Genomic DNA, 21,518 nt, shown 5'->3' with positions numbered 1-21,518 from the left:
GTAATAATCAATGCTCTGTAGTTTGCTTCAGTAAGGGGACGGCAAGCTGCTGCCACCCTTGGGCTGTCCTGTGTGTGGCGCCTGACCTGCTCAGACAACTCTTACCCTTAGCAGTAAGCTCCTTCGGTCTGTCTGATCAGCGTGACTAACCATCTCCTATTTTCTTTTTCTTCCGGGGGTGATTGTAGGACGGAGTCTGTGGCAGAGAAGATGCTCACTAATTGGTTCACCTTCCTGCTGTACAAGTTCCTCAAGGTAAGAGGAGGTGGCCAACCTGGCCATTAGACCACATCACTCATGGAAGATTTGGTGGCGGGGGTGGCCAGACTGTGCTGGGTGCTTTCCAGACACACGAGAAAGGACAGACCCTGCTGCAAGGAGGGCCAGGCTTAAGGAAAGGGGTCATGGGCTAAGGCCATTATTCCTGAATGCTGCGAGAAAGGGGCAGTAGGAAGGCGTGAGAACTAGGTGAGACCAAGAGGAGGTCAGGAGGAGGGAATGCTGCCCAAAGCAGCTGGCTGGCAGGTTTTTGTCGACAGTATACAAGAGATGGGTTCCTGAGGGGTGTTTTTGCCAGGCCAGGGACCCAGTGAGCAGGTGAAGGAGCACATTGCAGCAGAAAGCTCAGGCTGTGCTCTATCACAGCCTGTTCAAAGTGCAGCTCTGACCCTACCAGACCCTTATCCTCACTGGTGGGACCTTCTGGGTCCAGTGGCTGGTGACGAGAAGGCCTTACCTTATCCTGGTTTTCAAAAGCAGCAGAAGATTGTCTGTCTCGGTACTTTGCCTTAATCTGGGCCAAAGAGCAGCCGTCATGGTTTGTTTGGTAACTCTCATACCAGGCTCCTCACCAGAACTTCTTCACCCTGGGCTTAGACCCTTCCAAAGGTCAGGAGGGGAGCGTGCTGCATCCGTGATAGCCTGGAACCTCTCCTTCCAGCACAGACAGAAAGCCGTTCCTGACAGCTAGTCTAGGTGGGAGGAGTTGGCGGTTCTCAGTCTGGTTCTCTTTCCATGGCATTGGCACCCTCGCCTGCAGAATTGGCAGGAACGAGAGGGCCACGGAGTATGAATTTCAGACCCACCCCTAATAGGGTTTCCTCTCGAGTAGGATGCAGTGGAAGGTTGCGTGTTCTGTGGGTGGTAAAGGCGTTCTGTGTGCAAGACACAAGCACTGAATTCACTAGGGAGGAGATGAGTATCAGAGGGGTAGCCATGTTAGTCTGGATCTGTAAAAGCAGCAAAGTATCCTGTGGCACCTTATAAACTAACAGACGTTTTGGAGCATGAGCTTTCGTGGGTGAATACCCACTTCCTCAGATGCATGAGGATACCCACTTCGCAGATGCATGCATCTGACGAAGTGGGTATTCACCCACGAAAGCTCATGCTCCAAAACGTCTGTTAGTCTATAAGGTGCCACAGGATTCTTTGCTGCTTTTAGGGAGGAGATGATATTGTAGCCCTGGTTCCCATGCTGACACTGCCAGCAGAGGTGCTTATTATGATATTGCCTTCTGAGAGCCCACTGTGCCTCACCTGGGCCACCACCCTAGAGACAGAACCCACTTGAACTTCAGACATGGACCTGAGCTTTCCAGCAGCACACGTCAGATTCCTCGTCCTTCCAGCCACTCCTGAGCAGGATGGGAACTGGCCAGCTGGGGGCAAAAGGCTCTCTCCCAGTGCCATTCCCCTGAGCCAGCCAGCTGCCCCCAAGGCACAACCTCTCCTAGCAGGAAGATTTGGAAGGTCCCTGGATAGTAATTTCAGTAGCTTCTAGTACCAGATTCCCATTTTCAGATGAAAAGAGCGGCTCAAATGAGGTGACTCACTAAAGCTCTGCTTTTATAAGATACATTTCCCTGCTCTCAGCTTCTTGTCTTCCTGCCTTAGCCTAAACACCAGCCTGATAAGGGCACTAGACGGGTACATGGGAGCCATATGCGACAGGCAGATAAGCTAATTAAGTGGCAGACAGGTGTAGGAGCTGAGAAAGGGGCCACTTTGCTTCGGATTATTAACTTGTTTTCTCCAGGATTTACGCCAAAGGACAATGATCCAGCTCATTGATTTGGGACAGACTGCTGGAGCGGAGGGGCAGCAGTGCAGGGAAGGTAGAAGGGAGTGGGGGGAAGCAGTGCAGTGAAGGTGAAGGGGAAGGAGAGGAAGCAGTGCAGGGAGGGTAGAGGGGAGGGAGGGGAAGCAGTGCCGGGAAGGTGGAGGGGCGGGAGGGAGGGGAAGCAGTGCAGTGAAGGTGGAGAGGAGGGAGGGGAAGGGAGGAGCATTATGAAATTGGAAGACAAAGGGGATGGATGGATGTGCCGGGGAGAGAGAAGCAGTCGGAGGAGAGTGGGGGGGATGAATGGGAACGGGGTGAGAGGACGGGGAATGGAATGGAAGGAGAGAAGAAGAGAGTTGTCTGGAGCAGAGAAGGAGGGAGCTCGAATGACCCTGGGCCAAGTGCCAGCAGTGCAGTACCAAAGCCCGGCAGGAGACGGTTCCCCCTTTAGGGCTGGGCTTGTGCTTGGAAGCTGGCATGTAGGAACCAATGATCTGTGGCACCGGACATCACCTGGTTTCCCTCCCTCATGTCTCCATGCAGGAATGCGCTGGTGAGCCGCTGTTCTCCCTCTTCTGCGCCATCAAACAGCAGATGGAAAAGGGCCCCATTGACTCCATCACCGGGGAAGCCCGCTATTCGCTGAGCGAGGACAAGCTCATCCGGCAGCAGATTGACTACAAGACACTGGTGAGTGCTAGAGCAGCAGAGCCTACAGGAGCCCCGGGATCTGCTGGGGAAAGTGTCTTCCGGAAGGGTTAGCGGCCGGCTGCTGCCAGCTTGGACAATTGCCGTTTATGCTGCCGGAAGGATACAGCCTTGCTGGACCAACGTCTCCTCAGGCAGGGCTTGGGAGGCACGGTGTGCAGGGAGAGCTGGCAGGTCGTGTGTGGGCCTGGCTGAGATTCATACAGGGCCGTGTGTGTGTGAAGAGAATAAAGGGAACAAGGCGGGAGGAGACAGACCATGAGGGGACCATTTGTGATGCCGAGTGAGGGCATGAGATCTGGGCTCCAGGCCAGGGTGAGTGGCTGCACTGATGCTGGTTCAGTGTGATGTACGCTGACTGAGCCCCAGTGGAACTCTGCATCTGCTGCTAGTCCGATGGGCTCGTTCTTTGGGCACTAACTCCACAAAGGCCGATGTTACGCTAACAGCCATCCCCTAACCGCAATGCTTGGGTTCCTGCCAAGAGAGCGCCATGGGGCGGCCTGGGCTTGCGGGGCGGCCTGTGCTCACAGCACGCGGAATGAGCTTGCAAACGGAGCTCATGATATGCTTTTTGTGTCTCACCATGGCTGTGTATGCTGAGGTAGGGGAGAGATGGGGAGAGATTGTTCATGAGAAGCAAATGGCTGAGAGCGGATTACTCTGTCGCTCTGGGGAACAGCCTATATCCCTCCATCCCCCACAGCTAGGCTTACAGCTTCCTACGAGCCTCTGAACCCACTGCAGCACTGCCCTGGCATCTCAAACCTCTGGGGGGCCTTCCACCCCTCCCTCTGAGCTTCCACTGGCCTCCTTCTTTACTACTCTGACCCAGGGCCGGCTCCAGGCACCAGCTTATCAAGCAGGTGCTTGGGGCAGCAACTGGGGAGTGGGGCGGCACTTTCAAGGATTTGGCGGCAATTCGGTGGAGGGTCCCTCACTCCCATTCGGAGCGAAGGACCTCCCGCTGAATTGCCACAGATCGCAGACGTACCCACTGGAATGGCCATAATGGATCAGACCCAAATTCCATCTAGCCCAGTATGCTGTCTCTGAGATTGGCTGTACAAGCTGCTTCAGAGGAATGTATCAAAAACCCTACAGAAGGTAATTATGGATTTACCTTTCCCAAGGGAGTTTCTTCCTGACCTCTAAGAATGATTGGGTTATGCCCGGAAGCCTGAGGGTTTATATCCCTTACTGCAGTTGATTTCCTATTCTGAGTGTAATACTACAGTAGCTTCACAGTGCTGTTAACTGTGGCCAGGTGTTGGCTTTTAACAGTGACTGTTCTATGTCGGTGCCTAACTAGGATAAACAGGATGAAATGGAGTGGGGAATACTGAGGCTGCATATCAAGTATAACTTACTGACTGGAGGACCTATTCACCTGTGGAACAGTCTCCCAAGGAATGTGGGACAAGCCGCATTGCTTTACATTAGAGAAAGCAGAGAGAATGACCCTGCTTTGGCCAGTGTTGAGATAGACTGGATGAGCTAGTAGGTCTTTTTCATCCCTAGCTTCTACAAAAACCATCCTGTTCTAGAACCGGTTCACGCAGCATCTCAATATTGTGACCCCTTCCTCCCAGAAGCATCCTTCACATCTACTCTTAAAGGTATTCCACATGAAAAGTCACTTTCCATTTACTCTGCTGAGGCATTTTGCACCAAGGTTTGCATTACAGAAACTCAGTGTAAAGATCTATCATAGCTTCTCTAAAGGAAAGCCAGACTTTCCCCCTCAAGCAAACCACAGAACTCCCCCACATCAGTCTAAAATGTATAGCCTCTAAGGCCTCGTCCAACCTGACTGCCTACAAACCACAGGCCAGGGAAAATCTGAGCCACAGTTCCTGCATCAAGCCCATGACATGAGTCAGAGCATCTCTTTTTTCCAGTCTTGATGTAAAGACTTCAAGTGATGGAGAATGTCCCTAGGTAGGTACTTGCAGACCAGGACCAAGTCCTCCCTTGACCTTCTCTTGGATAAATTAAGTAGACTCAACTTCTTATGTCTCTCCACTAGAAATCAGGTTTTCTAGTTTTCCAGACCGCAAATCGTTCTCATGTCTCTTTTCTGAACCTTTTCCAATTGGTCTTCACCCTTTTTGAAGTATGGGAATCAAAACCAGGACTCCAATAATGTTGTCTCTAGTGCTGTATACAAAGTTAATACCACCTCCCTACTCCACTTGATATTTCCCTGTGTGTGCACCCCAAGTGAAGCGGGAATGCAAGGGGAAACTCACCCCAACTCCTCAAGCTACCCTTGGATGTTCAGAGAAAAGGGGTTGGGAAAAAGAGAGGGGGAGCGAATAGGAAAGAGAGAGAGATTAATTGCTTTGCTAATGAGGTGAGGAGTGTGAGATAAGGGGAAGGATGTTCTTGTGGTCCAGAACTTGTGCAGAAACTCAGGAGAGTGCAGGGTCAGGCCTCAACTCGATGCGTGGCCATGGCCCAGTCCCTTAATCTGTCTGTGCCTCCACTGCATGTGTATAAAATAATAATTCTTCCGTTTCCCTGCTCTTTGTCTGTCTTGCCTGTTTAGATTGTAAGCTGTTAGGGCAGGGACTGTCTCCCTACGTGCTTGTCCGCACCTAGTGTCATGGGGCCCAGATCTCACTTTGAGAAACACAGCAAGGGAGAGAAAAATATAGACCCAGATTGACAGAGGAATTCTTTCCACCAAGGAAATCCCTCCAATCCTTTAAGGCTGGTGGATATAAAAACGGGGTAGTAATTATGCATCAGCCTGAACAAAGCTCTCTTCCATTCACTTGTGTGTTGTTTGATGTTAATCAGCTTTCCCTCTTACATCTCATGGCAAATATATCCCGATAGGAATCTTAGTGATTTACAGAGATCAGCTCAGGCGATGGAGATTAAAAAGCAGCAGAATACGAATGAGGCTTTCCTTCCTTTTGGTCTCTCTCTTGTTTCAGCTGGGTTGTTTTAAAAAATAAAACAAAGGAAGAACTGCTTTAGATTTCTGTTAACGTAATAGAAATGCCATTGAAGCAAATCCCGATCCCTCCCCTCTCTAAGTCAGCTGGTCCCCTCTGAAGAGTTTTGCACTATGTCTGGATAGCAATCACGGGGTTTGGCATGTGCCAGGGTGTGGCTATATAATCTTAATCCACCTAACATGCCTGGGGTCCCTGGTACATGACACTTGGAAATGGCTGTTTGTAGCAATTGGCCATGAGGTGCCAGTCTAGGGTTTGGAAAGGATGAGGTTTTTTATATACAATGTTTTATTATTCATATCTTTTTTAAATGATTACTGAGAACAGAATCAGGAGAAGTGAAGCAATTTAGGGAGTAAGTATTGCCGTCGGGAATTTCTGAACCTCACCCATGTACTTTGCTGACTAGGTTACACTTCTTGGGGCTGGTTCAGCTCCAAACCAGGTTGCCCATCCCTGGCAGCAAAGTCCTGCCGGTCTATCTAGAAAATGATGTCACGGAGTCCTAGAGTTCAAGGCCAGAAGGACCCACCAGATCCTGTAGTTTAACCTCTTGTGTATGACAGGCCATCAACACCACCCCCAGCAACCAAAATGAGACCAAAGTATTACAGCCTACAGGAGATTAAACTATGATGTGCCACAGGCAGAGAATAAGAGGGACCAAGGTGCACCAGGTGCCTAAGGTCCCTGCAGTGACAGGGAAGTGATTAAGTGAGGGTATGTCTACATCTAAAATTTTGCAGCGCTGGTTGTTACAGCTGTATTAGTACAGCTGTATAGGGCCAGCGCTGCAGAGTGGCCACACTTACAGCAACCAGCGCTGCAAGTGGTGTTAGATGTGGCCATAGTGCAGCGCTGTTGGGCGGCTTCAAGGGGGGTTCGGGGAACGCGAGAGCAAACCGGGGAAGGAGACCAGCTTCGCCGCGGTTTGCTCTCGCGTTCCCCGAACCCCCCTGCAAACCGCAGAGAAGGAGACCTGCTTGCACGGAGGTTCAGGGAACGCGAGAGCAAACCGGGGAAGGAGACCAGCTTCGCCGCGGTTTGCTCTCACGTTCCCCGAACCCCCCTGCAAACCGCAGGGAAGGAGACCTGCTTGCACGGAGGTTCGGGGAACGCGAGAGCAAACCGGGGAAGGAGACCAGCTTCGCCGCGGTTTGCTCTCGCGTTCCCCGAACCCCCCTGCAAACCGCAGGGAAGGAGACCTGCTTGCACGGAGGTTCGGGGAACGCGAGAGCAAACCGGGGAAGGAGACCAGCTTCGCCGCGGTTTGCTCTCGCGTTCCCCGAACCCCCCTGCAAACCGCAGGGAAGGAGACCTGCTTGCACAGGAGTTCGGGGAACGCGAGAGCAAACCGGGGAAGGAGACCAGCTTCGCCGCGGTTTGCTCTCGCGTTCCCCGAACCACTCTGCAAACCGCAGGGAAGGAGACCTGCTTGTTCGGGGAACGCGAGAGCAAACCAGGGAAGGAGACCAGCTTCGCCGCGGTTTGCTCTCACGTTCCCCGAACCACCCTGCAAACCGCAGGGAAGGAGACCTGCTTGCACGGGGTTCGGGGAACACGAGAGCAAACCGGGGAAGGAGACCAGCTTGATTACCAGAGGCTTCCTCAGGTATGCTGGGATACCTGCTTATTCCACAGAGGTCAAGAAAAGCGCTGGTAAGTGCCTACACTTGATTACCAGCGCTGGATCACCAGCGCTGGATCCTCTACACCCGAGACAAAACGGGAGTACGGCCAGCGCTGCAAACAGGGAGTTGCAGCGCTGGTGATGCCCTGCAGATGTGTACACCTCCTAAGTTGCAGCGCTGTAACCCCCTCACCAGCGCTGCAACTTTGTGATGTAGACAAGCCCTGAGAAACACCCAGATAATTCCAGCAAGTGACCTGCACTCTCATGCTGTAGAGGAAGACAATGTCTAGGCATTGTGTAATGTTTTGTCTACTGGTGTGAGTACCCCCTGGAGGCAGCAGGTACCTAAGGACTCATCAGTCAGAGAGAGATGACGAGAGAAAAGATTTTTACTGGTCAGATGCTCTTCTCAAAAAAAAGTTCCATCACAGTCGACAATGAGCATTTCTCCAAACTCTGATTCACATACATTCAGATAAATAGAACTGAGAGTGCTGTCTCTAATAGCGCCACCTGATGTTATGTGCCTTAATCACATGGGAGTGAACCTCTGCCTGGTCTACAAGGCTTTTATAAAGCTCACCTAGATTATTCCATATCTTAGAGCTAGGGTGACCAGACAGCAAATGTGAAAAATCAGGACGGGGGTGGGGGATAATAGGAGCCTATATAAGAAAAAGACCCAAAAATCGAGACTGTCCCTATAAAATCGAGACATCTGGTTATCCTACTTAGAGCCATTAAGGTCCCAGTCTGCAAGGTGCTGAGTGCTCATTGCCTTCACTGGGAGTTGCGGGCGCTCAGCAGTCTGTGCAGAGTAAGACACTAGATGTGAAGCCCCTCACCCTGCACCACCTCCCTGCCTTCCTCTGCTGGGAATGAACGATGACCCATCTCCTGTCCAGCCACAAATTACACAAATTGACACATATAAAGCAGAGGAGCAAAGGCCCCAAAGTCCCTTTGAAGCTGTTGAGAGAATTTTATAATTCGTGTGTGTGGCGGGGTGTCCGATAAATGTCGAGCGTGTATCTGTCTCTGAGCAGCATGCACACATTGTGTGGTCCCCGCGCATTACAACAGCTGTAGAACGAATAGCCTAATTGGTCGACACCGTACCCTGTTGGGAGAAAAATTCTCCAAGCAGCTCTTGGGTAAGGCCCATCGGAGGGAAAGAAACCACTAATGAGCCATGAAAGGGCTCTCCTGTGTCTCTCCTTTTTGGGGATTACCTCCTGGATTGATTTGTGCCAAGCACTGCCACTGAATGCCTCCTTCCAGGGCCAAGAGCAGGAGAGGAAGAGTTGGCACTCCCCTACTGCTGTCCTCAAGCCTCTGAGTGCAGTTGTCTCTATGTCACAGCACAGATGTTTCCAGGCATGACTGAAGTGTAAACATTCCCAAGCTATGATCATTATTTACCTAGAAGCCCCAGCTGAGAGTAGGGTGCTGCATATATACCCTGTGTCATAATATAATGCCCAATTCTGAACCTTGGCGTCCAAACTATGGGTACTAGCATGCATTACCCTAAGCTTAATTACCAGCTTAGATCTGATAAGCTGCCACCAATCAGGAATTCCAGTGCCTGATACACCGTGGTCCCCCCAAAACCTTCCCTGGGGACCCCCAAGACCCAGACCCCCTGGATCTTAACACAAGGAAAGTAAACCCCTTTCCTCACCGTTGCCTTTCCTAGGATTTCCCTCCCTGGGTTACCCTGGAAGATTACTGTGATTCAAACTCCTTGAATCTTAAAACAGGGAGGAATGTCCCTTCCCCCCCCTCCCCTTTTTCCCTCACCCAGGGGCAAAACAGATTCAAGCTCCATGAATCTAAAACAAAGGGATTCCCCCTTCTCCCCTCCCTCCCTGTTAAGTACAGACTCAATTCCCTTGAGCCTCAACAAGGGGGAAAAATCAGACAGGTCTTAAAAGCAAAACTTTTTATTAAAAGAAAGAAAAAAAGGTAAAAGTTTATCTCTGCAATTTAGATGGTAAAAAGTTACAGGGTCTGTCAGCTTATAGAAACTAGAAAGAAGCCTCCTCCCCAGCAAGATACAATTTAGAATACTTCCAGCAAACTACACATTTGCAAATACAGAAACAATCAAAAGACTATAACCGCCTTTCTTACTAAATTACTCACTGTTCTGAATATATAAGAGACTGTAGCAGGGAGATTGGCAAGAAACCTGGTTGCACGTCAAGTCCCTTCCAGGACACAGAGAGAACAAAGCAAAACCCAAAAAACACAAACAAAGGCTTCCCTCCACCAAGATTTGAAAGTATCTTGTCTCCTGATTGATTGGTCCCCTGGTCATGTGTTTGGTTCCCTGTTTGTTAACCCTTTACAGGTAAAAGAGACATTAACCCTTAACTATCTGTTTATGACACCCTGTATGGGATCAGCGTGTGCCTGAAGAGCTTGTGATGTACGAAGATAAGGGACGGAAAGGGAAACAGAGGCACAAAGAAATGATATGCCCAAGGTCACCCAGCAGCTCAAGAGCAGAGCTGGGGTTAGAACCCACGTCTCCAGATGCCTGGCCTTGTGTGCTGTCCATTAGACCATGCTGCCTCTGTGATTGGTGCCTACCTTGCTGCCACTCAGCAGAGTCTTCACCTGTCACAGTGTGGCATTACACACCTGCAAAGCTTTCCCTCAGCTCTTCCAGTGAACTCCCAAGAGAGGCCTGGGTAAAGCAGGACAGGTGACAAGGAGGGAGCAGAAATGTCTCGTCTCAGGAGCTGTCTGGTGGTTCTCTGCAGGGCTCGGGGACAGGTTGTGACTGGCTGGGTGCTGGCTGCTCATGCATTGGGGTGAGTATCAAAGTCTCTGTGACGTGCACAGCCCATACATGACTAGCCAGCTGGAAAGTACAATAAAGCAATGCAAGCCACCAGGAGCCTCCCCTTCCCGGCTCTAAAGAATGTGTCTGTGCCTCTCACTGGACCACTGTGAGAACTATGGTCCTGGGGTGCGTGTCACCCACTGGCTGCCCTAACCAGGAGCGCAGCCAGGCTGCAATGGAAAGTCCCCAGGCACGAGCTGCCTGCAAGCTCTGCCCTTCCATGGGGACTGAAGTTGTCCCATGCAACCCAATACATGGGTGGAACCAGTCCTGGAAGGGGTGGAACCAGGCCAGGCAGGGGATGCTCATCTTCTGGTCAGCTTCCACTAGAGGGGGCCTGTGGCAACCCTGCGGGAGTTTAAAGCTGCCCTCCCCAGACAGAATCTCTCCAGGCATGCATGGGGTTCGGTTTGCTGAGTGGGAGTAAATCTGGCCATTTGTATCCTGGGGGATCCTGGAGAAACCCCCATTGGATCCTGCAGCCTACATGAAAGGGGCAAAAGGGATGTCCACCAGCCCAGGGTGTTATGGATAGGGCTCCACCAATTCATAGTCCACTTTGGTCAATTTCATGGTCATACATTTTAAAAGTGATAAATGTCATGATATCAGATATTTAAATCTGAAATGTCACAGCTTTGTAACTGTAGGGGTCCCAACCCAAAAGAGGCTCTGGGGGATCGCAATGTTATTGTAGGGAGGTCATGGCATTGCCACCACTAATTCTGTGCGGCCTGTGGAGCTGGGCCCTACACCAGCAGCTGCCACTCTCCAGCCACCCAGCTCTGAAGGCAGCAGCACAGAAGTAAGAGTGGCATGGTATGGTACGGCCACCCTTACTTCTCTGCCACTGGTGGTGGGGCGTTGACTTCAGAGCTGGGTGCCTCGCCAGCAGTTGCCGCTCTCCAGCCGCCCAGAATGCAGTGCAGAAGTAAGGGTGGCAATACCATGACCCCCCCCCACAATAACCTTGTGACCTCCCCCATGACTGCCTTTTGGGTCAAGACCCCTAGTTTGAGAAACACTGGTCTCCCCTGTGAAATCTGTATAGTATAGGTTAAAAGTGGACCAAAAAAACCAGTTTTCACGAAGGAAGACCAGATTTTACGGTCTGTGACATGTTTTTCCCAGCCATGCATTTGGTTATGGGGGATGTTCAGAGACTCATTAGGGACATCTCCAGCTTTCCCACTAGGGAGCAGACAGTTCACCCCACAGTTGCAATGCCTGAAGGAAGTTCATTGTCTAGAGTTAGCTCCAAGCTCCAGGGCTTGTCTCTCTGAGTTTCGGGGCCTTGAAAAGGGATTGTTTGGGGCAAGTAATAAATGTGTTACATAAAAAACCTGAATGAAGAGGTCTGACCTCCACTAATATGCACACCAGATGACAGTGTTTAAATTGCACTGCATGGGAGGAGGAATGTAGAACCGCACTGAAAACTGGACACTGGCTGAGAAACAAGTGAGAGGCAGAGAGAGCTCAGATTTGTGCAGCTGCGGGGGCTGCAAGAATCCAGCTATCTGCAGTGCAGTATAATGGGAAAGAGACGGGAACAGAGGCTACACAGCCCCCAGCCTAGGGAAACTATGGTTCTGGCCTTTGCAAGTACAGGAAGGTGACAGGAGTAATGGTTCCCTCTTTGCGTTTGGTTTCGATTTCCTGCAGAGATGGGTTACATTTCCAAAGCAGAGTCTGGCTCTTTGAAGAGTTACCCCCAAATTAAGTCATGTTCTCCCCTCGTCCATCCAGCATGACTGGTCTAGGAAAGAAAAAAGTGAGAAGTGACGTGATCAAGGCATATCATAGAATGACTGGTCCAGAGGGAGTTTTTCTAATCCCATAAAGAGAGGACGCCCCATGAAATTCAAAGGCAATAAAGTTAAAACAGCTTGACATCTCCCTAGGGAGCACATCACAGGTACTATCTGAGTGCTGATACAGCATCACATAATGGGCATTATTGGAAGCTGACATCTTCCTCCAAAACAGGTGGCATTAGTCACCATCAGGGACTGGACAGTCACTGCTCTGTTCCATTATGAGAGTACCTGTGTATCTAATCTCTCCCAACTCCATTCACAGTTTAAGGGAGAACATCCATTCCCATCCCCACCCTGAGGACCTTTTGACTGGAATGGACTCTGATGGGCTGTATGAGGCATTTGTTGCCCTGTGCTGTGGCACACCCCACTCAAAGAAACGAATTTAGACCTCCAAGAATGGCCTAAGAAAAGCCCACCCAGGGTCAACCACAGGTGGAACCAGTGAGAATTTGTCCTCCAGCAGCTAGAAGGGCTGGGAGCTACCAGAAGGACTCAACCAGCTGGTAAAAAGGGCTGGCTGCTTCCTCCAAGGGTCAGTTCTAGGTAATGAATGAGGGGGGATTTGATAGCTGCTTTCAGCTACCTGAAGGGAAGTTCCAAAGCCGATGGAGCTCGGCTGTTCTCAGTGGTGACTGATGACAGAACAAGGAGTAATGCTCTCAATTTGCAGTGGGGGAGGTTTAGGTTGGATATTAGGAAAAACTTTTTCACTAGGAGGGTGGTGAAGCACTGGAATGGGTTACCTAGGGAGGTGGTGGAATCTCCTTCCTTACAGGTTTTTAAGGTCAGGCTTAGTGAAGCCCTGCCTGGGATGATTTAGTTGGGAATTGGTCCTGTGTTGAGCAGGGGTTGGACTAGATGACCTCCTGAGGTCCCTTCCAACCCTGATATTCTATGATTCTATGATGCTGTGGTAGAGAAAGAAGGAGCCCCTCTGCCTTATCCTGAAAAGCCCGAGCTGGTCAGGTGCCTAGATCTAAATCCACCTTTTGATTGAGTCAGCAAAAGGCTGTTTTGTTTCCATTGTCGAATGTGAAGCTAGGTGGCCACCTTGAGTTTGGACATCAGTGTGGTTGCTGTAAAATTAAAGGGAGCTTGCTTCTGGCAAACCCGAGACACGGACATACAGCTGTACACTCTCACTCTCCTGTGAGATCTTGCCATGGACGGCAGGATGGTAAATAATAAGCATGCACCATTAGGACCACTTTCATCCTTGCTAGGGATGAAATTGACAGGGTCCATTCTCATCAGGGTCAGCTCAATCCATCGTGCGTCAACTATTGATCAAAGGAGCCCTGTGCCATTCATTTTGTAAGGGAAACACCTTAGCAAGAACGCCTCTCTGTGGATTTTTCACAAGAGCTGAGCTTTGCCCAGGTGTCCTTGATCAAAATGTCCCATCTCTAGAGTTGTGAGTTAAGGGGCAAGTTGATCACCCCCAGCAATGGCTTCATTTTAGTGATGCTCTTTGTAAGATCTGTGAGATTCTTTGAGGCGAAAGATGCTATAGATGCTATACTTGTTATTGTATTATTGGCTTGTTTATTAACTGAATTTATGCTTTTCCTCCACTCTTGGAGTGACACATAAATAACAGTATTACAATCGTATTAATATCTTACATGTATATTGCACCTTTCATTCAGAAGATCCCAAAGCACGTTGCAAACAATGTACAATGACTGCTTCACCCACCACTGAAAAGCAGCCACCTCTGGGGTGGAACGTGACATTCCTTTAATAACAGTGCAGCACTGCTCAGTAGATTAGGACAGGAAGTGAAGAAGAATCCCGAATCTAGTGAATCCTGGAGCTATGGAACACTACAGGGGAATTTACAGTCAAAATAATTTGGCCAGGACACCAAGGTTAACACCCCTGCTCTTGTAAAAGAGCCATGGGAACTTTAACAATCACATGCAACCAACAGCTCAATTTAACTACCCTCCAAAATATAAAGGTGCCTTACATTTAAAAAGTTTATACACTTAACCTTCCCTCGCTGAGAAAAAAACAGAATGCTGAACTTATAAATGTCTGTGAGTTAGTGGCCAAATTTCCATTATATTCTGTGTGTGACTTTAAGACATCCCCTCCCCTGCCTGGCCCCCGTCTGCTTTGCGTTTAGCTGTTGCACAGAGGCTGGGGAGCAGATGCTGTTGTCCTCTGAGGAACTAGAGGCCTCTTTAGTTGGGTAACGTTTCTTGTGCCAAGTGCCAGAGCAAGATGTAATTATTCAAGAATCCTTGTATTTCCAAGTAATGGAATTCACCTGATTCAGAGGCTATGTAGAATATCAGGGTTGGAAGGGACCTTAGGAGGTCATCTAGTCCAACTCCCTTCTCAAAGCAAGACCAACCCCAACTAAATCATCCCAGCCACGGCTTTGTCAAGCCTGGCCTTAAAAATCTCTAAGGAAGGAGATTCCACCACCTCCCTAGGTAACCCATTCCAGTGCCTGTCTCCTCATTCTGCAGAAGAGTTTGGACAGAAAAGAAACTAGGAGTTCAGGGATTCAAGACCAGGCTATCTGTGCAATCAAACCAAGGAGGCGTTTATTGAACTGTGAAGCTCTCGAGGGGGCTGTGGAAGACTCGGAGGACTAGGTCATCAGTTCAGATCTAGCCCAGGTTCAGCACTGATCGAAAGCTGTGAGCATTTTGTCGGTGGCTTGTGTGAAATGAGTTGATTGGTTGGCCACTGTCCTGTTCCTAATGGGACAAGTATCCTGATGGCAAATGCAGGGCTGACAGTAATGGGCTCCTGGATGGCAATCACAGAAGAGAATCCAAGGTGAGGCTCAAGGAAATTGATGAGCTCGCTGGGTATTATGACTCTATTGGGAGAGGTCCCCACGTAGAGGGGAAGGGGTTGAAGAGAGACAGACAAGGAGAGCAGACATCCCTCTGCATCTTGCTCATTGTAAGATCCTGAGCACCAGCTGGGACTCCAGCTGTAAGGGCCAAACCCTGCTTCCATTAAAGACAGTGGGACATTTGCCATTACCTTCAGTGGAAGCAAGAGCAGACCCTGTGTGATACTAAATGACCCCGGTGTAAGGGAGTGTAGGCAGCCCTGTCGTGGATTGACCGATACAGACACCTTGTTTGGGTCTCTGGTGAGGGAGGAGAATGACCAGATTAATGAATCATACAGGTGTTGAGCATGATTCTTGTACCATTGCTGGCTAGAGTCACCTGAAGGTTTGCCCTGGAGCCCCCATGCTGTAGGATGCAGTGGCTAGCTCTGAGCTGTCTGTGAAGGAGTAGCGATGAGGAGGTCCCATGACTTCCCCAAGGATGTGGCTCTTCTCGCTGCCCTTCTGTTTCCCTCCCTCAGGTCCTGAGCTGCGTGAACCCCGACAACGTGAACAGTCCAGAGATCCCCGTGAAGATCCTCAACTGCGACACCATCACGCAGGTCAAGGAGAAGATTCTTGACGCCATCTTCAAGAATGTGCCATGCTCCCACAGGCCCAAAGCTGCTGACATGGACCTGGGTATGTGAGCACGTGCCCCATCACGGGGGAGGGGGGGAGAGCAGGGAGGGCTGTAATTCAAATCCAGATGGGACCTTGTATTCAATTCTGAGCCATCACCTCACCAGACAGAAGGGGACCCACTGGAACGTGTTCAGAGCAGAGCAGCAGAAATGAGAGGTGGGCTGGTGGGATCAATAACTGGAGACACTAGACCCTCCCTGTCCTCCAGACCATATGCCTCTGCTCCTCCTGCCTCAAGGACAACCCCAAAGGGAAGAGAAGCCTTTGTTCCTGCTCCTGCGCAGAGGAGCCCAGCTGGCCAATGACTGGAAAGGGTCGCTGCAGTGCTGAGAACCCTAGGGCCCAGTTGCCCCATCCTGCCCCATCCTGCCCCATCCATCCCCAGGAGTGACGGTGATCTCAGTTAGGTCCCTCTTGCTGAGATCTCTTGCTAGTCCTTCTGTCAGGCTGGAGGATTCAGATGGGGTTCGCTTCCTCGCTGAGACAGCCCCTTGGCCCAGGCAGTATTGATTTCCAGCCCCAAGCTCCACTGGTCACAGGGATGGGTGATGTGACGCCCCATGGTCCACAACACAACCCACCCCCTGCTGGCTGCCTACCCTGCCTAGATCCCACAGTGGAGAGCAGCATGGACAAGGGGTAGTGCCAGGAAAGTAGCTGAGTCTCCTTCCTGCCAGGAGCGGGAGATACGCACCCAGGGCTCCAGAGTGCTTGTAGGCTCCTCCCTACATTACGTTACCACTTTAGAGTGTTATAAACCAAAGGACTTCACAGAGCTTATGCACTTTTCATGGACGACACGTTGTTTGCTCTTCAGCACTTCGCTTGGCTTGGACAATGAAACGAGACGTGTCAGTTTGTTACATGTCTGGTTGAGTTCATAGTCCAGTTCTCATGCACATTCTCTGAGCTCTTGGGGTTGCACAAACGCGGTCTGAGTCCAGAAACCTCTCTGGCCTAGCTCTGAAGTGAAAGCACTGGGAAGCTGAGAGAGATGCAATTGGCTATGACAGCAGGTCCCAGAGAGCTCCTCTTTTCTGGGGGTTCTGGCAGGAGGATAGATGGACGGATACAGCACTGTACTAAGTGCTGCTCAGAGCCACCCTTATAGTCCCTGGTATGGTACTTGCGGTTGCATCCTGGAAGCAGACTAGCCAGAATTTGCCCTCTGTGACCCTAAATGAAAGAGACTTGAGTGGAAAATTATGGAGTCTATAAAATCCTGCAAAAGCAGACGAGAAACCAAGAGGAAAAGAAATGGACTGATGCCAAGAAACCATTCAGGACGATAATGAAGGCAGAAATGAGAGGTCAGGGATTGAAGTTAAGGGCAGGGGAGGGGGAAGGAGAGGGATGCCTGTCAGCAATTGCAGCAGGATTCTTGCTCACAAAGGGTGGTTAAAATATTGGAACAAGCTGCCAAAAGCAGCAGCAATAAAAACCAAATCACATAAATTAGCAAGAATGAACCCAAAATATTTTTGGAGCGGACAAGTGTCAGCGAGGGACTGGGTGAGGGTGAGAGTGAGGCCAGCCAGGAACTGGAGACCGGGGGGCAGCGGATTCAGGACGGATATATTGACAGAGGGTGCTGGATCTGTTAGGGGACACAGAATACATAGGAGCATTGGTAGGACAGGGAGCCAGGAGTTCCATAAGCACTATGAGGGGCTGAGACTGGATTGGAACCACCTCACAATGGTGATCTAGAGGACAAATGGGCTATGTTCTAAGGTTAACGTGCTTTGGCCTTAATCAACTAGGCCTGAACGAGACCCCCAGATCCCACGCCGTCTCCAAACTGTGAGCAGGTTTAGATCCAACTCTGAACCTCCCAGTGTGGACCTATCTCTCAGCTGGGTCTGAACCAGAATCCTGTATCAGAACCACCTCCCACTTCCTGGGAGAGTTCAGATTAGGACCCTAACGTGCCATGTGATCTCTGCTCTGGTCTTTACGAATGCATTGGAGCTGCTGAGTAATGGGGAAGGGGTAGTGGGTCCAGCGGGGATTAACAGGCATTTTACACATCTGCCCCCGGGAAGGACTTAACTTTCCGTGCCTGTAAAGGGGCTGATTAATAAAGAGTTTATTAACATGAGGCATCCACACTGAAGATGGAAAAGACCTAGGCATGCCTCATCCAGGATAAGCCTGTTCCCAGCAGTGAGTAAAGCAACAGGCTCTCTTAGCTCACCTGCCAGGGAGGATGGAGAGGTCACCCTTTTTGGAGGAGTCCAGTGGAGAAGCGTCCGGTACGTCCAGAGGGAGCCACAGCCATTCCTCCCAGAGAGACAGAAGCTTCTTGGAACATGGGGGTCCTTCAATGACAGTGAAAGGAACACAATGTGGATGAGAGGGGGGCCTGCTCTTCAGATTTTCATAGCCTAAGTGAGCATGAAGCTCTGGGGATCAGTGCCACGCTGGTGTGATCACTTTGAACAGCAGGACTCACTGGGTGAACTTCTCTGGCTAATAGTATCAGAGGGGTAGCCATGTTAGTCTGGATCTGTAAAAGCAGCAAAGAATCCTGTGGCACCTTATAGACTAACAGACGTTTTGGAGCATGAGCTTTCATGGGTGAATACCCACTTCCTCAGAGGCATGTAGTGGAAATTTCCAGGGGCAGGTATATATATGCAAGCGAGAATCAGGTTAGAGATAACGAGGTTAGTTCAATCAGGGAAGATGAGGCCCTGTTCTAGCAGTTGAGGTGTGAAAACCAAGGGAAGAGAAACTGGTTTTGTAGTTGGCAAGCCATTCACAGTCTTTGTTTAATCCTGAGCTGATGGTGTCAAATTTGCAGGTGAACTGAAGCTCAGCAGTTTCTCTTTGAAGTCTGGTCCTGAAGTTTTTTTGCTGCTGGATGGCCACCTTAAGGTCTGCTATAGTGTGGCCAGGGAGGTTGAAGTGTTCTCCTACAGGTTTTTGTATATTGCCATTCCTAATATCTGATTTGTGTCCATTTATCCTTTTCCATAGAGACTGTCCCATTTGTCCGATGTACATAGCAGAGGGGTATTGCTGGCATGTGATGGCGTATATTACATTCTCTGGCTAATGTTATGTAGGAGGTCAGACTGGCTCTCAGTGGTCCCTTCTTGGCCTTAATCTCCATGGGTCTATGTTTTACATTTCCAGGGCGGCTTTGCAGGGCTCTCTGTGCAGGGAAGGAAGCAGCAAGCTAGCTAATGAGTTCTTTTGTGTTGTTAAGTGCAGGGGAGCTGCGGCGGGAGCAGAGGTGTGTAGCTGCTGAAAGTGTCCTACTGTTGTTCAGTTACACGGATGCCCTGGGGCACTTGTTGGCTGAACTCCGTCATTCTGGGCACCTTGAAGTTACATTTTAGTCCAAGAGCCAAATTACTGAAGGCTTCTTTTAACAGCACCCATTTCAAAAACCCTAACCAACGCAGTAGCCACATCTTTAAAAGAGCATTAAGGGGTAGGGGAGGATCTCAAAACAGACTCTCTCCAAACGGAGAAATTCCCTCCTTGCTGTTCTCTGGTTGCTTTTAACAGGGAGTGTAGCTGGTGGAAAGTGATTGATTGACAGCCCTGGGCAGTGGATAGGTACAGCCTGGGCGATAGCAGGGCAGGTGAGCTGTGACCTGGAAGGATCAACTCTGGGGTGGGGAATTCATTTAGTCTCTATGACCCATTTGAATTAAATACTAATACAGGAGCGGGATGGCCCTGCCCCGACATGATGATGGACGAGATGGGGCCTAGCGGGGCTCTTCCCTTTCTCCCCTATGTGGGGGGAGTTCTTGGTCCCTCTGCCCACTTATTATGTTCTTTGTATCAGCAGTGTGGAGAACAGGGTGGAGGCTCCCAACTCACTTCCCACAAGCCACCAGTCAGCCTATGGTAACACCTTTCAGTCACTGCTGGTCTGGGGGTATTGGGAGGAAAGGGTCCTCATCTCCAGTCTAATCCCCTGAGCCGGCCCATCTCATGTCTGGCACTCACTGTTAGGTGTGAAAAGTGTCCTGCCTACTCCAGCACTTGGGTGCCAAAGTAACCAGTGATTTTGGGTGCCTTAATTTTTGGGGGTGCAACTTGAAATGCTTTAAGGGGGCCCAGGTTTCAGAAAGTGTCTGGTGTGCACCCTTTGAAAATCAGGCCCCTTTAGGGCACTAGCAGTTCGGGGGCCCAAAAACTGAAACATCCAAATTCACTGATCACATCAGAATATCTTGGCCAGGCCCTATTAGAGTTTGGAGTCAGTGGGATACTCCCAAAACGTCTAGGCATTTAGGGCCTGGTAGTATTGGCTAAGTGTGTTACAGTCTCTACCTTCCTTTAAAGCGCAAGGCTAAAGCTCACTAAAGCCAAGGCTTAGAAGTTGGGGGATCTGCGTTCTGCCATGAACTCTTGGCGTGTCCTTGGGCAAGCTCATCCAAGACACATCTGGGAGTGAGGTGACCAACATTCACTGACTTTAAATGGGACCCAAGCACCTAATTGCCCTTTGTGCCTTTGAAAATCTCCCCCTGAATCTCTCTCTGCCTCAGTTTCCTCCTTGGTAGACTGGGGCTGTTAATGCTCACCTGTCTCAGAGGGGCTGTGGGGAAGGTTAACTCATTCCACTGCACAGCACCACGGGGAACCTCGCAGAGAAGGGGAAGTGGTTAGTGGGATTAAACAGTAGGACTCCAAGATTCCAGGCTACTTCTCCCTGGGAGTCCGCAAGCCCCATCCTGACATCAGCTGCAGCTCGAATAACCCCTCTTGCCAAAGGCCTCTGGAATTTCCCTTTTCCCTTGAACTAAAAGAGGATTTTTTAAAAATAAGTCATTCCTGTGTGCAATAAAAGGATACGCTGTCTGCTGAATGAAATAGGAGTTCACAGCAACTGTCTCTTGAGTTTGCGTTTACCGCCACTCCCGATTGGAAGTCAAGATAAAGATCATGGGATTTTTACCTCCCTCCCGCTCTCTGGAAAGTGGAAGTGTAACAAATTGGATTGGAGTGTGTCTCTCCTCTGCGCCGGTACTGTGAGGAGTGCGCTGATCTGATGGGAGAGGGGACGGGGAGCAGCGACTGAGGAGAAAGCTAACAATCTTCACTTAGTGCTGTGAATATGAATGCAGGGGTCACCTTTATCTCCTTCCTGTCCTCCCCACATCGAGCACTTCCCTTTCAATGCTGGGAGTGACCTATCCTGTCAGTGCTAGCACAGAGGGAAAGGAGATTTAAGGAACAGCTGGGTAAACTGTGAGATGTTAGTTACTAAAGAGTATCTTTACTCAGACTAAACTCCTACTAAAGTCAGTCGGCCAAATTCTGGAGTCCCTTCTCAGCCCTGCTGCAGATGCCCGCTGAAGTCCATGGCGCTTGGCCAGAGGAAGAAAATTCAAGACATCCTGAGTAAGGGCTTCAGGATTCAAACCTTCAGGGGATTTTCATCCATGGACATTCCCCTGCGGAGTTCCTAACCCAAACGCAGCCCTGGGCTAGCCTGGGAGGAAAAGAATGAAACTGATGAGAAACAAATGTAAAATCAAGGGTCCTGATTAAAGGGGCCTTAAAGTGGGTGGAAATGAGAAGACATCCCGCACAGGGCACTCCCTGACCAGTGTGGAGCTGGTGTCATGGCTCTACATTAGCACTGCTGCCAGTCCCCAGGAGATGGGGGGTTGGGAATCTGAGGGGGTGACTGGAGTGCACTGCACTATGGCTATTTTCTTCCCCTCACGGCCCGTCGGAAGCAGAGCATGAGTTAGATCAGCCCTGCACAGTCCTAGAATACCGGGAAGGCAAAGATAGACAAAAGCCACGTTTCCCCTCCATTCCCAACCCACCCACAAAACTGAGAATCGGGCCTGTCTGTCTACTGACCTAGCTATGCAAGAGTGTATATGGCACTGAACGATTGCAGTGTCACTGACCAGGGGTGCTGCTTTTTTGGGGTGGGGGTAGAATTAGACACAGGAGCAAGCAGTACTGGCAAGGATAAGGGAT

General features: G+C 50.2%; 1 protein-coding gene across 2 annotated transcripts in view; it reads left to right on the top strand.

Moving 5' to 3' along the window:
* The window catches only part of PLXNA4 (plexin A4), a 667,362-nt gene that overhangs the window by 597,283 nt on the left and 48,561 nt on the right, over positions 1–21,518 (top strand). For both annotated transcript variants that reach the window (XM_030574789.1, XM_030574885.1), the window contains exons 23-25: positions 189–255; positions 2,606–2,752; positions 15,392–15,551. In XM_030574789.1, coding sequence (XP_030430649.1) covers positions 189–255; positions 2,606–2,752; positions 15,392–15,551 — 374 coding nt within the window. The remainder of the gene's footprint in view (positions 1–188; positions 256–2,605; positions 2,753–15,391; positions 15,552–21,518) is intronic.

This window comes from Gopherus evgoodei, chromosome 1, assembly GCF_007399415.2.
Source record: "Gopherus evgoodei ecotype Sinaloan lineage chromosome 1, rGopEvg1_v1.p, whole genome shotgun sequence".
NCBI classification, from domain to species: Eukaryota; Metazoa; Chordata; order Testudines; family Testudinidae; genus Gopherus; species Gopherus evgoodei.
Note: the sequence above shows the minus strand (reverse complement) of the source record. Positions and strands in the feature narration are given on the sequence as shown.